Here is a 23,446-nt window from a genome sequence, read left to right as displayed (position 1 = left end):
ACTACTAATAATAATAATAATAACAATAACAATGACCATTATTTATAGAGCACTTTTCATACACATGGAAGAGTAGAGTGTTGTACAATATTTTAGTGAAAATTAAATGAAAAAAATTAGTAATGAAAGTCATGCAATAGAATGCACACAGATAAAAGAAAAGATGAAGAAAGTAGAGGGATAAATATACTATAGAATAAAATATACAAAAAAAAACCCACATATAGCACAGTAGGTTTTTCACTCTTATTAGTCTTAAGTCTTAATAAAAAATAAAGTTACTGGAGTCTTAAAAAAGTTATTGGAGTCATTACACACAAAAATGTTGAGTATTTTATTCGAGCAGTCATGTAGACTGAAATAAACCGAGGGAGCCAAAAGGGATAAAAAACCATCAGCTGTCGTTGTGGATTTGCTCCGTTGTGATAGAAATGGTGTTTGAAAATCTCTACTGGTCGACATCGTCTCATTTATCCTGGTTCACCACTCACCACTGGCAACAGCTCACATTTTTTTGCTTGCCGACTTGGAAATTGGTTTAATTTGGCTTGCGCTGCCAGTTTTCTTACAGAGCCATGTTAATTTTGTTAGACAGCCACGGCGCCAGAGAAAGCATGACCTCCGAGGTCAGAGGTGATAATGCTGCTGAGGCTACGACGTGCAGGCCTCGTATCAGACAATTCCAACTAGATTAGGGACATAATCACGACGTCGAGGCGTCAGAGTCATTTAGGCAAGCAGACAGAAGGGCTTATAAAGAAAAAAAAAAAAAACCTTTCCTCATTTTGCAGATGAAAGAGAGAAAGAGCACGAGGGAGGGAGAGAAAGAAAGAGATAATGACCCTCTACCCATTTACATTGCTTTCGCCCTAAAAACACCATCATTATTCTATCCAGCTATTGATTTCCTGCAATCATCGCACTTTGCTTCTCCGGCGACGGCTCGTTTTTCTTCTCTCTCGTTCTTTTTTCTTTACCGGCAAGAGATGATTATTCGATGACCGCTCATTTCTTTATTTATTCGATTATAAATAAAAAAAACCCAGCGGATGAAGCCAGTGTAATTCCGCCGTGACTGCAGCCTGCCTGAGGCTATTAGAGAGGACGAAAAAAGCCCTAACGACAAACGAGGACTGTAACCGCGCTACAGTGTTTAGCTAGCTTGCTAGGAATACGAGCTCTTCAGCTTATTTAGTACATTATTTTTTTTAAATACTATATTCAGTCTTCAAACACTGTGAGAGCTAGCTGTTATTATTTAGCAACTCCAGTAACAGCCCTTCTGTTTAATGCTAGTTAGCTATACAGTATGTAAGGCTATAATTTGTGGTGCGATTAGCTATCTAGCTTTTAATATTGAACTAAGATACTGTATTGACAGCTTGTACAAATATACTTCATTTTCACCTCACTGCTACATAAGCAGCCTTGTCTAAATTCTCGCTTGCGTATCTTCTGTACACATGGAGGATTAAAAGTGGCATCCACTAGATCGCAGAACATCCGTCTGGTTTCCAAGTCAAACCGTAGCCTAATGTTTAGCGATTTCACGCGCAGTAACGTTAAACAAACCGACGAGCGCCGTTAAAAGTTTCTGCCGTCTGCGTGATTGTTGTCATGATCTGCATCTCAACCCTCAAAAATCCTCAGCGTACATTTAAAAAGAAGTTATTTTACGGAATTATTAGCTGCCTAGCTAGTTATTGTTAATTAAGGCACTGGAGTGACAGTCCTTAGTTTTAATGCTAACTTTTTCCACTAAGACTTTATTTTGTAGAAAAATTTGTTAGCTAGCCATTTATGACGCGTTAAGATACTCATTCAGTTGGTAACTAATGGCTATATGTAAGACTTTATTTTATGGTGCTATTAGCTAGCTAGCGAATTATGTTTAGCTAATATTTTATATCGACAGCCCTTAGTTGTAATACTATCTTATGTTTTCAGTAACTAGCTAGCTTTAAGTAACTAATTGTCTGAATTTTTTTAACGAATTCACTGAAGTCTGGCACATCTGTTATCTTCACAACGTACTTTGATATATATGGTGATGGTAGCGCTAGTCTACTTAATATTGTACTCAAGTATTTGTCGTCTAAATTCCTACTCTGTACATACACACAGGCCACTTTAATAGGAACAAGCATGCAATTATCCAATCAGGGAAATCATGTGGTAGCAGCGCAATGCGTAAAATCAGTTAATGTTCACGTCAAACATTGCCTAGTCGGTCCTCTGGTATTGTAGCTCCTCCGCCTCAAGATTTGTTGTGCATTCTGAGATGCTTTTATGCTCAGCACGGATGTAAAGAGTGGTAATTTTTGTTATTTAGGTCCCTCCTGTCCGGCCATTTTCGTCTCTCGTCAACATGGCATTGCCACCCGCAGAACACGCCACAAAATCCCAATTTAACAGTTTCTGAAACACTCAAACCAGCATGTCTGGGATCAATAACAAAGTCACTGAAATCAGATAGTTTCCCCATTCTGATATTAAATATGAACTTTAACTAACCTGTATATGATTAATTTCATGCTTTGCACAGCTGCCGCATGATTGGCTGATGAGATAACTCTAGAAATCAACTGGGGTTCCTATCAACGTGGCTAGTACGTGTTTATAGTCTTGTATAAGAAATAGCGAGTGTGTAACTAGCGCTTTTTCACTTTGCGTTTGACTAGCGCTCTTTCATGATCTTGTTTTTCTTTACCAGAAAGAGATGATTATTCGATGGCCATGCATTTCTTTCTTTATTTTTTATTATAGATTATATGTTGAAGTAATTCTGTCGTGACTGCAGCCTGCCTGAGGCTATTAGAGAGCCAAAAAAAACCCAGGCAAATCGTGTTTATTTTCTATAAGAAATAGAGACACGGAGAGAGAGAGAATGAAATGGAGGACGAGTTCAGAAAGTCCACCCACCGCGCGCACACACAACAGGAAATCGATGGCTCGCAGTGGACCGGCTGATCCCACTGCCACTAGGGATGAAATAGTAAGGGATGGTTAGGGAGCGATAGAGAAAATGAGACGGACAGGATGAAAGATGAAGCAGGATAGTCAGCAGGTTTCAGGCTGTTTTTTTTTTTCCCTTAATCAGGTGACAGCCTTTGTAGTGTTTTCGCTACTGGTGTGCGAGTCTTTCTTTCTGTTTATCCCGTAAACACTTGAGCATCACTTATAACGCTATATATAATTCACACATCAATACGACCACGCATTTGGTTCTTCACACAGTTGCTCTAATCATCTTTTTTTGGTTCGCCATCCAGTCCTGAGAACACTGTGTGTGTCTGTGTGTGTGTGTGTGTGTGTTAGGGCATGGTCCTTTCATCTGAGATTCTATGAGCCATGTCCTCTTTACAGCTGATCTATCGAGAGCGCCTCTCTCTCACCCTGTCCTTATCCATCCCTCGCTCTTTCTTGGCTGAGGGGATTTGCTGTGCTCCAGCGCTTATTAAGATTTAGCCCCTGATTTGGGCTGTTGCCATGAAAAAAGACCCCCGAGCTGGATAAAGGTTCCGAATGTCTCTATTCAGCCACCTAAACTCCTGTTTAAACTGAGAGATTGTCGTTGGTTCCTGTCTACTTTCTCAGAAGGTGTGCAGTAACTGATGTACTTGGGAAACATCCACTACCATGTCAGTATCACTGTTGTACTGGGAATAGTCCACCTCCTAATTAATACTTGCTTAGTGGTAGTCCCCCCCCCCCCCCCCCCCCCCCCAGAGGTGCCAATATTTATGGTTTAGCCATAGCATTTATATATATATTTGCGTTTTTACTCCTTGCTATGTTGATGCAGTAGACATCTGAAAACGTTCTTCGTGGACAAATTCAAGTGCATCTTTAAACGAAGCGCCTTCAGTAAACAGTTACTTCATTAATATAACTCCACTGGCGTTATGGGGTTTAACATGCTACCTCAGGCTGGTTAAACAGCTGAAGTGAAGTGGACTTGAAAGGTTTTAAAAGAAAGTGTGCCTGGAAGGCATGCTCACAGCTCTTACCCATGAGCACTGAAGAGCATGGCTTCGGGGAAATCAATCGAATATGGAGCTGCTAAACTAAAGTTACTGCTTATTTATTGAAAAGCAGGACAACATGGGGCTTCATGCTCAAACCTGACTTAAAATTCATTTGAAAAAAAAACTCAATAGTTTGCTATGTAAAGTGCGGTGAATATATGTTCACTCACCATGCACTTTATTAGGAACAGCTGTACACCTGCAGTTATTTAATCAGCCAATGGGGCAGCAGCACAATGAGAAAAATAATGCAGGTCAAGAACTTCAGTTAACATCAGAATGAAGAAAAAGTGTGATCTCTGTGACTTTAACCGTTTCATGGTTGTTGGAAGCAGATGGGTTGGTTTGAGTATTTCAGAAAGTGCTGATCTCCTGAGATTTTCACACGCAACAGTCTCTAGAGTTTACACCGAATGGTGCGAAATACAAAAAAAACATTGAATGAGCGACAGTTCTGTGGGTGGAAACGCCTTGTTGATGAGACAGGAAAAGGTCAGAGATAAAAACCCAGATTCTAGTTGCTACGAAGGATATAGTAACTTATCTTAATAATCACTCTTTACAGCTGTGGTGAGCAGAAAAGCATCTCAGCATGCACAAAACCTCAATCTTTGAGGTGGATGAGCTACAATGGCAGATCACCACGCTGGGTTCCTCTTCTGTCAGGGAAGAACAGGAATCGGAGGCTATCATGGGCAGTTGAAGAAAAAAATATCACCTGGTCTTTTTCTAGTCTTCGACTGTCCAGTTTGCAAACCTTTTGCATTGTGCTGCTGCCATATGATTGGTTGATTAGATAACTGCGTGAATTAGGTGTTCCTAATAAAGTGGACAGTGATTATATATTCAATACTTATTATCGAGTATGTATGCTAAGTTTGTTTTGAAGCAGTATGCTAGTTCTGTGTTGAATCTGTATGCTAAGCATGTGGAAGATTCTCCTTCGGTCAGCTTCTTGCTCTGTAGCTGATGTAACGTTTCCGATTGAACCGCTATTCTGGGCTTTTGCTTTACAGCGTGGCGTAAAACATTTGCGAGACGTTTACTAGCATTAGGAGTAAAACTTGTTTTCGCTCCTGCTCCTCTGTCTTGCGACCTCTGCCTCGTCTCTCATGACAAACGGCTGCTGTCGCTGCCCCGGGCCTTTTAAGGACAGCTCCTTAGGTCGATGTCCAACTGTAATATGTTCAGGGAACAACTTTATGAAATCATAACGAGTTAATGGACGGAGCCGGTAGACGCTCAGCACTAAGGGAATCCGACAAACGACCTCCTGAAATATAAGACGCAAACTGCTGGAATCGAATCCCTCCATCATCCAGTTGGCATTCTTATTCTTATTCAGATGTGGAATTTGATAAACAACCAGGTCTGGCATTTTAAATCGAACATTACTTACTTTAGAGAGTATTATCGCTTGTATCACATTAGTATGGGGTCGATGACACTGAAACATTGTTTGCAGAAAGAGTGTGTGAGGACTAAATGAATAAAAAAAAATAAATTGAATTTATTGCAACGTGGCTTTTAGGTCCAAAAAAAATGTGCGAGCTGATTAACTCACAAGGTCATCGAAGGATTATCTTTCATAAAATAATACATTTGGGGTTTTTTTCCACATATTTGGCTTAATAAATATTCAATTTGGTGCATTTCTACCCAAGTACAGAGTGGTGTCTCTATTGCTCCTCGTCTATTGCTATGTTCAAATCCTCACAAGACTCACTTTTGTTCTTTATCTTTTAATTCAGTCTGAGGCTGTACAATTTCCATTAGTCTTCTGGTATTTTGTAAAGGTTTTTGTGTATACATCTGTTTTATACTGCCAGACTTACGCCTGAATGTCACTTCAGGAATAGCGTATGGTATGTGTAAATGAATACGTCCGAAGGGCATGTATTAAATTTGCACTCTCCTCAGTAATGAGCCTCGTCCCTTCACTCGTTGCCATATTCGCTTCATGTTATGTGTCATTAGTTAGCGTGAATGATATTATACTGCGTAGGTTGCCCACTATTGATTCACAAAATATATTTTTTAATCAGTCACCTGCAGCACATCCACTACTTACATTTTTTACCATGGATATTAATAAATCAGGGCCTTCGTGTGTTGTGCCTTGTAACAAAAATTAGTCTAGTAATAGAATATGTTAAATGTGGAATAAGACATGACAGGGTAGTGTAATGTGGCTCAATGCGAAGCACCCAGAAATTGATTATTTTCCGATACTAGCATGTCCCAAAGTGTGTTATTGCTCCTACACCACAGCCATTTGCCACAGTAACCAGAGGAAAGGTTATCTGGGAGTGATGCTGCAAATCGGCCGCTGGGACTTTCACAGCATCTTGCTGCTCTTTTTCTAGAACGTTCCCACAAATGCCTGAGCACTTGTGGGCTTTGTAATGGAGAGGAAAGCACACAGAGTTTATGGACATAGAGACCCACAGACCTTTACTAAAAGCATAAGTAAATGCATTAGTGAGAGTATTAATTAACATGTTTTCTGGTGGAATACAGTTTTAGGTTTTGTGTGTGTGTGTGTGTGTTTGTGTGTTAAAGAAAAAGCGAGAGATAGCTAGACAGAAAGACTCTCAGGCTTCCAAGACATATCCATTTTTAGTCATCTCTCTGCTACAAAAGAGAGACATTCGTCTAAGTCAGTATTGCGAGGAAAAGTTTCCGTCTCCGTCCATTTCTACGATTTTTTTGTACGCTCGTGGAAAAGCCTGTTAAACCTTCAAAATCTTTCAGCTTCCTTCCGGTTGACATGCAATAAAAGTGAGTGGATAAGTTGATTATCAGTATTCTTACAACAAAACAAACCAGCGTTTACTTTTTACTGAAAATCCTACCACACGTTAATACCGCGATGCTGTTGAATTCTTGAATCTGATTGGTCAGACGGTGTTACTTTTCTATAACAGCAGCTCTGACAGTAGTTCCGGTAGCAAGCTTTCTATCTTCATCTAATACCTTATCGTTTCTATAGTAACAGCTACACATAATCTAATTCTAAATGATTGTTGAAATGGTGACGTTTTCTGTAAGGAGATGTTTATTCGACATTTACGGAAGGAGTCTCCAGTGTCAGCGCTCTGTAACGGTCAGTGAGTTTTCCACCACAGGAAAGTCTTCAGTAACATGACAAGCTGCGGGTTTGTGTGTTATGACCTTCAAGAGAGAATCAAAGAGAGGCTGGCGAAGGAGGTCCTGTTTTAGTCCATGTAGTTTCATGTGATCGTGTGAAAATGTATTAGAGACTTAGTGTTAGAGTTAAACTCCATGTGGAGACAGGAGCAGTAGTGTCATATGATGCAGCAGCCCTTATTGTGTGGTGTGTGTGTGTGTATATATATCAGCAGAGGCTCCACAGGGCTTATCACACACAGTGCAGAAAGCAACCTGCCCCTGGTGATTACCTACCTCTCTCTGTGTGTGTGTGTGTGTGTGTGTGTGTGTGTGTGTGTGTGTGTGTGTGTGTGTGTGTGTGAGAGAGAGAGGGTGTGAGGGAGATTGATTCTCTCAGTAATGATGTCATCCTCGAGGATGTAATTCACAGTAATCTGGTGTGTGATTCTTATTTTCCCTCCTGAGAGACCAGGAGGACACCAAGACACACTCTCTCTCTCTCTCGCCATTTTTCGATGCCCTCTTTTTTTCCCCCCTCAGTGTTATTTTGCCCGAGGATCAGATGTTACACTCATGATCACAATTCATGCAGATTTCACACTTGTTAGTGCTAAACCTCCCCCTCAGGATCAGATTGACACACGATCGCTGGACGCTTAGCTGGAGTCAAAAATTTTGATTTTGATTCATTTTGAGTTAATTCATCACCCATAATTATTTATTATGAATCTCAGATATTGTTTTTTATTTCGCTACCAATCCAATCAATTTTAACTCTCAGTTAGTCTCAAAATTAAAACTAAATGCATTCTCTTTATTAAATGTTACTTTAAAGTACAATAACCTGATCTTATCAGAAAGGTACAGTGTATACAGATATTCAAACGCTGCATGATTTCATATAAATAAAGTCACGAGAAAAGGAAAACAAAATCAAACCCTACCCCTAAACCAAACCTTCCAGTTAAAGTCGATTCAAATATACCGTATACACTCAATAAATATTCATTAATAATTTCGTTTCAGTATTATACATTGAGGTCCATAAATATTTGGACACTGCCAAAGTTATTATTACTACAATATATTGGAGTTGAAATTACATCCAAATTTGGGGGACAATGTGGGAATCACAGCACTTTTTATATGCGGTCACTCTTTTTAAGGGAACAAATGGAAAATGGAAAATTGTCGGTTCAGCTCTTCCATGGCCAGGTGTTTTATTCCCTCGTTATGTCACTTTTGGCATTTGGAATTGCTGTTAAATCTCAATATGAAGTCCAAAGAGGTGTCAATGCCAGTGAACAAGCCATGACTAGGCTGAAAGATCCAAACAAACCCATTATGTGTGGCCAAATCAACTATTTGGTACATTCTTCAAAAAGACAGAACACACTGGTAAGCTGAGGAACACCAGAAAGCCCGGAAAGCTGTGGTGGATGACAGAAGAATTCTTTCCCTAGTGAAGAAAATCCACTTCACAACAGTTCAAGATCAAAAACACCCTCCAGGAGGTAGACGTATCTGTGTCAAAGTCAACAATCAAGAGAAGATTTCACCAGAGTAAATACTGAGCATTTACCACAAGATTGGAAACTATTGGTAAGGCTAAAAAAAAAAAAAAATGGAGATCAGATTAGAGTTTGCCAAAAACTCTTAAAAAAGAAAAGCCTCCACATTTGTGGAACAATGTCTCATGGAAAAATGAGACAAAGATCAATTTGACAAAGATGAATGATAGGAAAAGAACAGCTCATGATTTAAGCTTAGCACCTCATCTTATGGTGTGAGTGTGCTTATTAAATGATGTAACTGTTGACAAAAGCAGTAAGATGAATTCTGAAGTGTGTAGCGCTATTACGATCTGCTCAGATTCAGCCGAATGCTTCAAAACTCATTGGACGGTGCTTCACAGTGATGTATTTAATTGTAAAACAACCATATTAAATTTTCTTTTAACTCTTCAACGCTGCATGTAATGAAATATACATTCAAGTCTGAAATTTCCATTGTGTAAGGAATAAAACACAATGTGTCAGTATGCTGTTATAGGGAAATAATCAACAACAAGGTGGTATGATGAAGCCCAATTCAAAATGGAACTTCCCTATAAATGTGCCAAAAATTTGCATTTTTTTCAATTATCAAGGAACTTGTGAACTTTATCCATTTATAGTTACATTTAATGTTGTGGAACGTCTGCAAAACAAGCTAGTTCTGGTTATTACCCATGTTATAGTAACTAAAAACAGGTCATAATCATTCTCCTCACCAGCCTCTCGTTAACTTTCTCTGGAAATGAATAAGACTAAAAAAAAAAAAAGCAGCTTGTTGTATTACTGAGAAAAGTTACAGCTTTACCTCAGGCTGTGGCAATATGCTGACAATGGAGACTAAATAAACGTCAAGTTTAAGTTGTTACTATAGTTGTTACTGCTGCATAAGCATGGAATGAAAGACATTCAGAGTTCATTGGGAGTAGAAACCTAAACCAATCTAACTAATTACCTTTTTGAGAGACAGACTGCCTGCTTTCTATTTAGCAAACAGCTGAAGCTTGCTAATTAGCCTGTTAGCTTTACCTGAGGCAGACTGTGAAATTAGAGAACACATTTACTCATTAATTGTGGCAGATTATTGATGTTGTGATGCTGACTGTGCGAACGGCGTTCTATATATTTTTTTTCCCCCGAAGCACAGGTCATGTCTGTTTACTTACTGGCGTTCCTTCTGACATGCTAATAATTTTCTTGTCACCTAAAGTTGTTTGTTCTGAGGACGAAAGAGTGGTAATTGACAGCAAAAGATTGACTGATTGGATAATGAGGTGCAACGTCTCTTCTGCTTTCTTCCCGCCACGGCTAATTAATTCAAGGTGTGAAGACTTGTAAATGGCTCTGGATTGTAAAGCAAGCAAATGCTCAAAAAAAAAAAAGAAAACACGTTTATTAAATACGCGTAACATAATCAGGCAGAACAACGCTGAGGATTAAATCCGGGATCAGCTCACATGGTGAACAGCGCCATGTTGTCAGTGGATCGTATTGATCTGAGCATGCTACACAGCATCGTATCTAAAAGCTATCGATTGCCATAAACAAAAAGGACAGAATTCAGAGAGCGGTATGAATTTTTAATATCGCGGGCCTCCCGAAGCCATCGGAGATGGAGCTTTTCCATGATTCACTACCTGAGTAAGTGCTTATTCAGTCCCGAGGAGGGGGCGCAGATGTCTTCTTCAGAAAATGCTAATCGGCAGAAAGGAATGAAACATGCACAATTCATTCCCTGATGTTTTCTCCTTGTATGCACTTTACGGCAAAAAAATAATAATAAATAAATAAATAATAATTTGAGCCTCCTGGCTAAAAAAGTTGCATTGCGTTTACTTTGCTTCAGCACTTAGAGGACAGGAAGGATTTGTTTTAGCTTTATATAAGACGTTCGGAGCTTGTTTCCCCGGGGGATGCTAATAGTCCCTGAGGCCATCCAACACACACACACACACACACACACACTTTACATGGTGTACTGCCAAAACTGAGGTCCTCTCATGGGCCTGATTGAAAATTTCATCCACAGCACTTTCCCGTGCCCATTTGAGGATACACAGACCCAAATTTCAGTCCTCCATTGCCTCCTTTTAGAATAAAAAATGGCCGCCTATTTCAGGAAGTAGAATTAGCCGTAAATTTAAGGGGAGAATATGTTCTCAACTCGTGATTTCTCTGTAGTCAATTCCATTTCCAGTCATTTATGTGGCTCGGGAGTAAACAGCTAAATTGTTTTGTTGCTTTGCACTCGAGGTCACTGGAGATTTAACAGAGTCTTGAGAATAGTCACTGATAGATTGTATGTGTGTGTGTGTGTGTGTGTGGACAGACTGTGGATCAGTGCCAGGCAGGAAGAGCCAGGAAATCCCCAATCAGGGGCCAAACTTGGCTCGAAAAAAGGGCACAGTGCCCACTTATCCCACGATCCAGCAGGGACAATGTCACCACTCTAAACTTCATTAAATGCTCTGCTAATCTGCTAAATTCAGGATGCTTATATATGAACAATGAGTTACCGCGGTAACAGCCCACAGTGATGGTAAAAACTTTCCAGTTCAAACATAGATAATAAATTCATTCATTGATAGATTTCATGCAAATCATAGCAAAGCACTAGCACAAACGTAATAATACCATGTTAAATGTAACTAGCATGGATGAGATTGTTCTAGAAACACAGCTGTTGGGTTGAAAGTGTGTGTGCAGTTGGGGCACCGTGTGCCGTTGTGGTACACGGATATCACGTTTAGCCTATAGAAAAAGCTCAGGCTATGGTGAGCAGTTCAGGTCTGCGAGCACTGAGCACTGAGCCAAATATAATAAAAGAACCGTGACCTAAAATTTAAAAACAAAGTTGAACCATTTACAGTTGTTATTTGTTGAATAAGATGAATATGCTAGCAACACAGGCCAACACTTATGTTGTGACAAAAGAAAACATGGAAATGTTGCTGGAAATGAATACCGGCATGATACATCTGGCTTGCATTAGCAAGTTGTCACATTCATTTGCCATTAGCTGACTTAGCATTATGACATTCTTCGTCCGGTGGGTACTCCACAAGAAGCCAGACTCCGTTTAATTAACCGTTTTTTTTTTTTTTTTATTACGTCGGTTCCCACACAATCCAAGCCCTTATTAGTTAATTAATTTCCTCTTGAGCGAACTCATGCGGTCGACTTGTAATTGAATTCTAAGATGACATTTTCAATGCGTGTTGTTTGTAATAATGGTATGAGAACGTTAGATGTGTGGGTGTGGGAAAAAAGCAAGGAGGAGAAGAAGAGTGGCATGTACATATATATGTGTGTGTGTGTGAATTTATGAGCGTAGACCTTGATTAAATCCATGACCTTCAGCACCCGCACACGCAATCAAGACGAGGGCAAATTCATCATCCCATTGATCCATCAGTTGAATTGCGTTTTGCAACTTGACCTCGCCAAGATAGTCTAATTTGCTCTCCTGGCATGTTCATGCCTTAACTGCATCATGAATTTATGACCCTATCCCTGACACACTACCCATATCCTACACACACTCACACACCTTCTCTGCCTCTGAACCAAGCAGCAAAGCAATCAAATAAATTTGCCCTCTCGGTTCATTAGCATTCAGTCTCACCCTTCCTGGAATTTGCATACATAAGAATATTTTTGTTTTATACCAGCTAGTGCCAGGCTAACACCATTTTCTGAGTCCTCCTCCTTTCTTTCTGCTTCCAACGAGTTTCCATTTGAGTGGAGTGCTGAAAAAAAGTGTGTAGTTCAACAAGGCTCCTTAGAGGATTGGAGAAATTGGGCCATCCAAGAAGGCTCAGGGGCAAAGGAGTAAGAAAACGAGAAAGAGAACAGAAGGAACAGTGAAGGTTTTGAAACTGCTTTCTGGTTCGATTTTTGTACTGGTAGCCCTGAACGGAAGCTATGTATAACCCGAGTTGCTAAAATGAAAAGAAAAAAAAACGATAGAAAGCAAGCCAGGTACTCAGGGATGTCTTGGTTCATGAGAACCTTGAGTGAGATGGTCTTGGTATGGTTCCAATCCTGAACTGAATCCAATCTGAACACATAGTAGACAATTGCATCACTAACCTTTGGGCTATTTTGTTTCTTTTCTCTTCATTGCAGCTTGCAGACCAGGTACATACAAGGCCTCGGCCAAAGACGCCTACTGCACCAAGTGTCCTCCACACAGCTACTCGCAGCAGGAGAAGGCGTCCGAGTGCACATGTGAGAAGGGCTACTACCGCGCTGACATGGACCCTAGATCTATGGCCTGCACTAGTAAGTTGATGGAAGAACTTGCGCCTGGTGGACTAGAAGAAAGTGTGGGGAAAAAACCCAAAATAAGCACCTAAGTTGACATATGTTGAGGATGGAGAGACCTTCAGTGGGATGTACAAGTTGAAGAAATGGAGGGATGGAGGGAGGAATGGAGGACTGGAGGCAAGTTTGATTTTGTCTAAGGTATGAATGATGGAAGTGGAAAGGTGGATTTTATTGAAGGTGGAAGCAAGATAAAGTATTAAGACTACATGCCTAGATGACCATAAATCAAGATGGTTGGATGGATAGATGGATAAAAAGGAGATAGACTGGATGATGGATGGATGACTAGATGGTAGTTAATTGAATGAACTGTAAGGTAGATGAGTGGATAACAGTCACAAATTGTGAAGTGAGAATATAACTATATCCATAAAACCCAGATATTTTAATAAGCGCTCTCCAGTCTTGGTCTGGTAGAGGGCTTTGGGAGGGGAGTCCACTCTCTCATTCCTGTTGTGGTCCATCCTAGATGGGCTGGTACTGGACGAACAACCAGCTGGCTGGTGGATGCATGGATGAATGGATAGTCTAAAGGATTTATCTATACACAGTCAGGTCCATAAGTATTTGGACAGCGACACAATTTTTGTAATTTCCTCCACCACCACAATGGACTTGGTCTTCCAGACCTTTTGGTGTTGCTGAGCTCGCCAGTGCATTCCTTCTTTTTTTAAGAATGTACCAAACTACTAAAGCTTCTGCTATCTCTCTGATAAGTCTGTTTTGTTTTTTCCAGCCTAATGATGGCCTCCTTCACTTGCATCGCCACCTCTTTGGACTGCATAGTGAGAGTTCCCATGAACAGATACCAAATTCAAATTAATCAGTTGGAATCAACTCCAGACCTTTTATCTCCTTAATTTGTCATGAAATAAGGAGGAAACAGGCCACACCTGGCCATGAAATAAGGAGGAAACAGGCCACACCTGGCCATGAAACTGCTTATCAGTCAATTATCTAATTAGTTTTGTGCCTGTGAAAATGGAGTTACTATGTAAAAAAAAAAGTGGCAGTAATTCCTAAACAATTACTCCAATATTTTTGTTAAACCCCTTGAAATAAAGCTGAAAGTCTACACTTTATTCACATCTTGATTGCTTCATTTCAAATCCATTGTGGTGGCATGCAGAAGGAAAATTACTGCACCATACATGGGTGGAAGTATCTATGCATAGATAAATGAATGGACATGTAGGAGCTGACTGGATGAACTAGAATGTGAATGACCTTAATTATGGATGGATGGGTAAAATGAAAATTAAACTAAAAGGTAATAGAGGGAATGAAAATCAAAAAGGAAATATGGTAGCTGAATAGATGGACTAGAAGATGCTGTCATAGCAGGAGTTCAATATGATGGATGCAAAGTGCAGAACTTGTTCATTAAACAACCAAGAAATGAACCAAAACACAAGGAAAAACAAAAAAGTAGGATAAATGGAGCTAGGCTAAGGACAGCAAGGAGCTAGGTTAAAACTTGAGAAAAAAAATTATACACAGGGCAAACAATAACCAAAATCTCATCAGTCATGAAGCCATAAGCTCAAACTCAAACTTAATGCTCTGACAAAGAAAGTGGGACCACTTGAACAGGGGAACTTAAATAGGGAACCTAATAAGAAAATGTAAGACAGGTGTGACTGATCATAACAGGAAATGGGAGAAACAACAGAAGAAGAAGTTCAACATAGTGAGTGAGGGTGCCCTCCAGTGGTCCAGGGAGGAAATGCCCCTGGTGACGGATGGATGGATGGATGGACATATAGTAGCCGACTGGATGAAATGAAAGACAGTGGATGGATGGATGGATGGATAGACATATAGTAGCTGACTGGATGAACTGAAAGATAGTGGATGGATGGATGGATGGATGATGGTCTAAAGGATGGATGGATGGATGGTCTAAAGGATGGATGGATGGATGGACATATAATATTTGACTGGATGAAATGAAAGATAGTGGATGGATGGATGGATGGATGGGTGGAAGTATCAATGGATAGATGTATGAATGGACATACTGACTGGATGAACTAATGGATGGATGGATGAATGGATGGATGGTCTAAAGGATGTGGGGAAGAATGATTGGACAGATGCATGAATGGACATATAGTAGCTGTACGGATGAACCGAATGATGGGTGGACTGTAAAGTGAATGGATGGATGAAAAGGTAAAATGAAAATTAAACGGAAGATGGAGAAAATAGTCTCTGATGCTTTGAGAGATTATTACTAAGTGACTATTACATCATTGCCTCATAATGCTTATTCAGGGCATTTTCAGGGGTCATGAGATCGAGATCACTCTATTGACTGGGAGAAGCAATAGACCCCGGGGGGGTAGAGGAGGGGCAGTGTGCAGGGGCAGGTGGGGATTAATGGGTGTCTGAGATTGACTCATTAAATGAGCAAAATGAAGCGATACAAATATTTTAAATTAACCGTCTTTTTTTATCATTTCATTCCTCTCTAACCCTTCCATAACAGAAGTGGAACTCAATTAACAGATCCACTGCACTGATAATACGAGTCATGCATACTGACGTGTGTATGCATGTTCATAATGACCTTCAGCTAAAACTGAACACACACACACACACACACACACACACACATGCATACACTTGTGCAAGGGTATTATCACTTGCCCAAGGATCTCTAATGCAATAAACCAATGAATTCAGCAGTGGGAGAAAAATGTGTGTGTGTGTGTGTGCATGTGTGTGTGTTTGTGTGTGTGAGTGTTTGCTGAGACATGGAAATCATGTGCCAGGAAGCAACAATAATGTGCTAATCGAATCACTCTCATTTGTGACATGCACTAGACAAAAGGACGCTGATACACACAGCATGCCTGTTGCTGAGCTGAGGAGACACACACACACACACACACACACACAACGTACACAGGCAAGCAAGAGTCAAACTGAGAGTCAGAGGAAGGAAAATGAATCAGTAGGTGAGAATTAAACACACATAAAGTCGTGAATGAAATAAAGAGTTAGAGAAGAGCGAATTAACCGGGAGAGAATCAAACAAACACACACACACACACATTTCAGAATCAAATAAAGCATCACACACACACACACACAAACACACACACACACACTTGGGAATCAAATAATGAGTCAGAGGAGAGCGATTGAATCAGAAGGAGAGAATCAACCACACATTTGAGAATAAAAAAATTGTCAGTGAAAAACAAAGTAATCAGGAGGAGAGAAACACAAACATAAAAAGCACAGAAAGAGTCGGAGGAGAGCGAATGAATCAGAAAGAGGGAATCCAGCGTGCACACGTTCGTTAGAGAATCACATAAAGAATCAGAGAAGAGTGAATGAATCAGAAGGAGAGAGTTGCACACACACACGCACACACACTCACACACCGTAAGGGGTGTGGTGATGTAAGTGGTGTGCATGATTGGTAGGTCTTCAGGGAGCTCTGTTCATTTATCTTAGCCTGTGGATCTGATGAAATGTCATCACCATGGCCAGTTAAACCCTCCCTCCTTCTCCTCCTTCATCAGTTCTCTCTTCTTCTCCTCCATCATCTCCGTTTTTCCTTTTAATCTGTGTGGTGGAAGGGACAGCTTTCTGTCTTCATGAACAATAGTGAGCTGTTTTGATTAGGCCAATGGGTCACACCGTGCTGATATCTTAACATTCCTTTGATTTTATTTCTTCTCTCTCTGTCGCGCTTGCTCTCTCTCTGTCTATCTCTCTTTTTGTCATATATATTTATATTCACTCCGGAGTGCTCACACACACACACTCTGTCTTTTCCTAAGGGCCTCCATCAGCTCCAGAAAATGGCATCTCCACACTGAATGACACATCTGTTGCACTGGAGTGGCGTCCTCCGCGAGACAGCGGCGGCCGCAGTGACCTCGCCTACAACGTGCACTGCAGGAAGTGCGCACCAGACGGCAGGAAGTGCGGCCCATGTGGAGGCGGAGTCCACTTCACGCCACGGCAGTTCGGCCTCGATGCAACGAAAGTGCTCGTGTCTGGCCTGCATCCTAACACCGACTATAAGTTTAGTATCGAGGCGATCAACGGCGTCTCCGATCTGAGTCCGAGTCCAAAACAGCAGCTCACCGTTAATATCACCACCGGCCAGACAGGTACAGCCTGGATTTATTTCAGTATTTAAAATTAATAATAGAAGAATAAATATTTTAAAAACTGAGCCAAAGCTATACATTTTTAGCTATCCGACCTACCAGTACACCATGATATAGTATTTGATTATTTTTTTCATCATTTCACAGCACACTCTTGTTTTTAATCATATTTCATATACTTTAATAATACTTACTTCTTACTTATTTTCTTATTTATGTTCAGACTCTAGCGTGATTGTTCATTCTGACATCCAAGGTTAAGTTTATATTCAATAGCAGAACATTGAAAGGTGTGTGATAGGTGTGTGTGTGTGTGTGTGTGTGTGTGTGTGTGTTGGGCATTATCCGCCTCTCACTTTCCACTCGCTCATGCTCAAGGGCTTTTATTGTATCTTTATTGTTGTATTCAGAGACTCTTTAAAGCTTCGAACCGCAGGCTTGAGGCTTAACCATGACCTCAGAGCATAAAGGTCAACAGCCCTTCCTATTCATCACATTCATATATTTATTATCTCTTATTTAGATTCAGAATAAGAAAAACCACTTGTAGATTCTGCTACATCCTATACGTATAGATAGAAAGTCTAAAGGATGGATGGATGGATGGTCTCATGGATGGATGGTCTCATAGATGGATGGATGGATGGACATATGGCAGGTAAATAGATATACTGAAAGATGAACCGAACAATGGATGGATGGTCTGATGGATGGACAGTCTAAAGGATGAAAGGGTGAATGGTAATATGGCAGCTGAATTGATGAACTGAAAGATGGATAGATGGATGAGTGTAGCTGAATGGAGGAAATGATGGATGGATGGATGGTCTAATGGATAAATAGATGGATGGTCTAATGGATGGATAAATTGATTGTCTGATGGATTGATCTAAAGGATGAATGGTTGGATGGATGGATAGATGGATGGTTGCAAGGATGGATGGCTGGATAAATATATGGCATATGGCATATGGATGAACTGAACGGTGGGTGGATGGATGGATGGATGGATAGTCCAAAGGATGGATGGTCTAATGGATGGATAAATGTATTGTCTGATGGATGATTGATCTAAAGGATGGATGGTTGGATGGATGGATGGATGGATAGCTGCAAGGATGGATGGATGGATAAACATATGGCATATGGATGAACCGAATGGATGAACTGTTAGTCTAAAGGATGAATGGTTGGATGGATGGGTGGATGGATGGATGGATGGATGGATAGTCCAAAGGATGGATGGATGGTTTAATGGATGGATAAATGGATTGTCTGATGGAAGGTTGATCTAAAGGATGGATTGATAGATGGATGGTTGCAAGGATGGATGGCTGGATAAACATATGGCATATGGCATATGGATGAACTGAAAGGTGGATGGATGGATGGATGGATGGATGGCTGGTCTAACGGATGGATAAATGTATTGTATGATGGATTGTTGGTCTAAAAGATGGATGGATGGGTGGATGGATGGATAGTCCAAAGGATGGATGGATGGTCTAATGGATGGATAAATGTATTGTCTGATGGATTGTTGGTCTAAAGGATGGATGGATGGATGGATGGATGGATGGATGGATGGATAGATGATCGCAAGGATGGATGGATAAACATTTGCCAGCTGATTGGATGAACTGAAAGACGGATGAATGGACATTGCCGTTGTATAGAAATGATGGATACATGGGCGGATCACAGTCGCTAAGAGAGGCTTCTACCTGCATTTGTTCACTTTCTGACCAGCAAATTCAAAATAAGTCAGTGTCCACTAGCTGTCTCGCTGACTGAAGCACTTGGATTGGGACACTTCCGAGGAGTTAACGCAGTTGTCAGTTGGAGCGGTAGCTTAGAAACTGGAAGCTCAGTGTGAGCTCAGTGTGCTGCCTCCTGCTGCTGATGGTGACTGACACTTCACGCTTGGAGTAATGCCCAGTCTTTCCATCATAATTTGGGTCGTCATTCTTTTGTATCAGTGATGATAGAGATAAACGTGTGTGACGGACAGCGGGGTCATAAATATGCATGAGGTTTCTGCAGAAGAGGAGGAAATAAACCCGAGCCGAGGGCAGAACGAGTCACCGAGTTGTTCTGAATGCTTTTTAACACGTGGTCAGGTCTGAGCGTATTAGCTAAGAGTGTATGCGTTAAGCATCTAACTACATAGCATGAATTTTTGAGGATTTTGAGGAGGAGAGAGAGAGAGATGGAGAGAGAGATAGAGAGATGGAGAAAGAGAGAGATGGAGGGAGAGACAGAGATGGAGAGAGAGATGGAGAGAGAGAGAAAGAGAGAGATGGAGAGAGAGCTAGAGATGGAGAGAGAAATGGAGAGAGAGAGACAGAGATGGAGAGAGAGATGGAGAGAGAGGTGTTATTGGACCGGAACAGTCAGGTGCCAACGTAGGAGTGTAATTACATGCTGGAGTGTTGCCTCGCCTGCAACACCTTCCCTCGGCTGTGTGTGTGTGTGTGTGTGTGTGTGTGTGTGTGTGTGTGTGTGTGTGTGTGTGTCGGGGTCTGAGAGAGAGAAAGCTTTTGAAGGATACATGTGACGAGAATGAAAGCAGGGGATCTGTGATTGAAAATGAAAAAAAAAACAATGGTTATTTAGCCCTTTGACTACATAATAATCTGTCTCTCTCTCTCTCTCTCACACACACACATACACACGTACACTCACACACACGCACTCACACACACTTGTTTAAATATTACTAGATATGCTGGAGTTTCAGAACGCATCAACACCTTCATGCTGTGCTGTTTATCCTGCTGTAATTTCTCATTAAGAAATGACAGCAATCAATTTCAATTACAAAATCAATTTCTCTCTCTGTCTCTCTTTCTCTCTCTCTCTCTCTCTCTCTCTGTCTGTCTCTCTTTCTCTCGCTCAGTGAGTGTTATTCTGAAAGAAAGGAAGAGTAAAGACAGCATCACTCTGGCGTGGCAGGGACCGGACAGACCCAACGGAGTCATCGTCGAATATGAAGTCATCTATTACGAGAAGGTAATCTTCTCTTCTCTTCTCTTCTCTTCTCTTCTCTTCTCTTCTCTCATATCTTTTCTGTTCTGTTGTCTTCTGTCACCTTCTATTCTCTTCTTTCATCTTGTCATCTCTCTTCTCTCTTCTTCACTTCTGTCATCTCTTCTTTCATCTTCTGTCATCTCTTTTCTCTTCTGTTGTCTTCTCAGCTCTTCTCTTCTCTTTGTATCTTTCCTTTTCTTGTACTTTCTTGTATTTTCTCATATAAACCTTCTTTTCTATTCTTTTTTTCTCAATTTTCTCTTGTCTCATTGCTTCTTGTCTCTTATCTGTTCTTTTCTTGCCATTTCTCATATAAATCTCTTCTCCTCTCTTTTCTCAAATGGTCTCCTGTCTTTTTGTCTCTTTGCTTCTTGTTTTTTCTGTTCTTTTCTTGTCACCCAACCATTCATCCTTTAGACCATCCATCCATTCAACTGCCATATGTCCCTCCATCCATCCATCCATCAAGCTTCTCTTCTTGCCTGGTCTTCTTCTCATCTCGTCTTTGCTTCTCATTTCGTTTGTGTCATTTCATTCCTTGTCTCTTTTCTCTTGTCTCAGATATTCTCTTCCTCTATCATCCTGTCTTTTCACTTTTCTTCTGTAGCATCTTCACTTGGGTGAAGTTTTTCTTTCCACTCCTCCTTCCTACCCGTCCCTGTGCTCTAACACTTCTTTCCACACACACACAAAGCGTGCTTTTAGAACCGTGCTGTAAGTGTGTAATGACATCAGGGTGTTGTGGAGCTGAGGGGTGGTGTGAAGACCCCTCACTAATCGTCAAAATGGTCTGTTCCTAAGTAGGAATAACTGTTCAGGAACAAACCATTCGGACTGTTAGTGAGGGATGATGTAAAAAAGATTGATCTGTTTTAAAGCATGCAGAAATGTGTGTTTTGTTAAATGCAAAATATTATTTTACAGAAATTAAGACAGTAAATAATTTACATTATATATATTTTTTGTGGTAAAGGCAACATGCTGTATGCAAAGTTTGTTTTAAAAACCATTGATATAAAAAATATTGTGATTTTTTAAAAAGAAAAAACCTAACTAACTAACTAACTAAATAAATAAATAAATAATAAGACAAAGAAGAAGAAGTTCATACAGTCACAATCTTTAAAATTTTCTTTAAAAAAACATTGCTCATAAGATGTCAAAATTTATGCCAAAATGGAGTCTGTATTTAGTTGAACTCAGATCTGAATCTTTTTTTTATTATTATTATTTTATTTATTGTTTTATTTTTTTTTTTATAAATCTATAATTTTTTTGGGAAAAGTTATAGGAAAATATACATGAAACAGAATCCTGAAGCTTTTAATTCCTCAACAATTTGCCAACATTTTTTTTTTCTTTTATTTAAGAACAACACATTTTTATCCATTTATAATTACATTTAATATTGTGGAATGTCTATGAGACAAGTTATCTCCTGTTGCCATGTTATAGCAGCTATAAATAATCATTCCTTGGCCAGTATTTTTTCACTCTTGAAGTTAATAAGAGAAAAAAACAAATAAAGAAACAAAGAAACAAAAACAGCAATGAAAACGCAAAGCAAAAAAAACAGCCTTCCCTTTGACTGTTGCAAAACACTGACACTGGAGACTCCTTCCAAAAAAGTCATGAAAAGTCACACTTTTTTTATGTACATGGAACGTCCACTATACAAGTAAGCTGTAACTGTAACTGTCCAAGCTGTTGTTACAGAAGATGAATGAACACCTTCTGACCAATCAGAATTGAGCATTTAACACTGTCATCTTTAACAATAAAAAAACGCTGCGTTAAGCAAACGATTAATCATTGCTAGTCCGGTTAGCGTACAGTTGTGGTCATAAGTTTCCATACGCCTTGCAGAATCTGCGAAATGTTAATAATTTAATTTTTTTTTTAAAGAATTCATAAAAATTGCATTTTGTTTTTTATTTAGTTCTGCCCTGAATAAGCGATTTCACATAGCAGATGATTACATACTGTATAGTCCACAAAACACAATAATAACTGTATATAATAATAATAATAATAATAATTTACACAAATGAACCAGTTCAGAAGTTTCCGTACGATTGATTCTTATTACTGTGTGTGTTACCTGGATGATCAGCGACTGTTTTTATGTTTTGTGATAGTTGTTCACGAGTCTCTTGTTTGTCCTGAGCAGTTAAACTGCACACTGTTCTTCAGAAAAATCCTCCAGATCCTGAGCATTCTCTGCTTTTCCAGCATCTTCTGTATATCTGACTCCTTTCCAACAGCCACTTTATGATTTAGAGATCCATCTTTTCACACAGAGGACAGCTGAAGGACTCAAACACGACTATTACAACAGCTGCAAACATTCACTGATGCTCAAGAAGGCAACAGGATACATTAAGAGCCAGGGGGGTGTAAACTTTTGAGCAGGATGATCGGTGTAAAAGCAGTCGTTGATCATCAAGCTAACAACACACAGTGTTAAGAATCAAGCGTCTGGAAACTTTTGAACTGGTTCTTTTGCGTAAATTCAGTTCTTATTGTGTTTTGTCTTATTTAGGTTAGTACTAGTATCCCTCTTATTATTATTATTATTATTATTATTATTATTATTATTATTTTATTTTTTTTTATGTAAACTTACGACCCCGACTGTACATCCTTCACGACTGGTTTGAGCGAGAGTGTGTTGAGGAGCAGGAAGGGGCCCAGACGCCGGATTAAGCGTGATTATGGGTTATGAGTTTATATTGAATATGCAGATGGGTGTCTGGCACAGAGGAGTCTGTGGCAGATGGTGTGACACACACACACACACACACACACACTCACACACACACACACACACACACACACACACTTGATCATTCTGGGTTCATTAGGTGGCGGAATGCCCTGTTGGAGTAAATCGGATCGGCTGCATGTAGCAGCGAGACTGAAGCTTGAGTGACAGCGGCGGCCATTTTGATTTCTCGGTGCACATTTGCATACACAGCTTGGGAACAAACATGCTAAGCACACGCACACACACACACACACACGCACACACACACACACACACACACACACACACTACATCATCTAGAGCGCCAGATGTTGACATTATACCCACTCAGTTTGAACATCTGACACACTCATGACAAGAAACTGATCTAATATTTATTATTATTAGTAGTAGTAGTAGTAGTAACCTACAGGAGCAGGAGTCTTCACTTCTTAACGCTCTTCACACTTCCCTTTTTTTTTCACCGCTACAGCC

At 40.1% G+C, this 23,446-nt stretch overlaps 1 protein-coding gene across 1 annotated transcript in view; it reads left to right on the top strand.

The window, feature by feature from the left end:
• epha4b (eph receptor A4b) overlaps window positions 1-23,446 on the top strand; it is a 107,024-nt gene that overhangs the window by 40,958 nt on the left and 42,620 nt on the right. The window contains exons 4-6 of the mRNA XM_053233311.1: window positions 12,842-12,997; window positions 16,840-17,175; window positions 20,075-20,187. Of these exons, the coding sequence (XP_053089286.1) occupies window positions 12,842-12,997; window positions 16,840-17,175; window positions 20,075-20,187 (605 nt within the window). The remainder of the gene's footprint in view (window positions 1-12,841; window positions 12,998-16,839; window positions 17,176-20,074; window positions 20,188-23,446) is intronic.

The sequence above is a fragment of the Pangasianodon hypophthalmus genome, chromosome 4, assembly GCF_027358585.1.
Source record: "Pangasianodon hypophthalmus isolate fPanHyp1 chromosome 4, fPanHyp1.pri, whole genome shotgun sequence".
Lineage (NCBI taxonomy): Eukaryota > Metazoa > Chordata > Actinopteri > Siluriformes > Pangasiidae > Pangasianodon > Pangasianodon hypophthalmus.
This window is presented reverse-complemented; position numbering and strand designations above follow the sequence as displayed.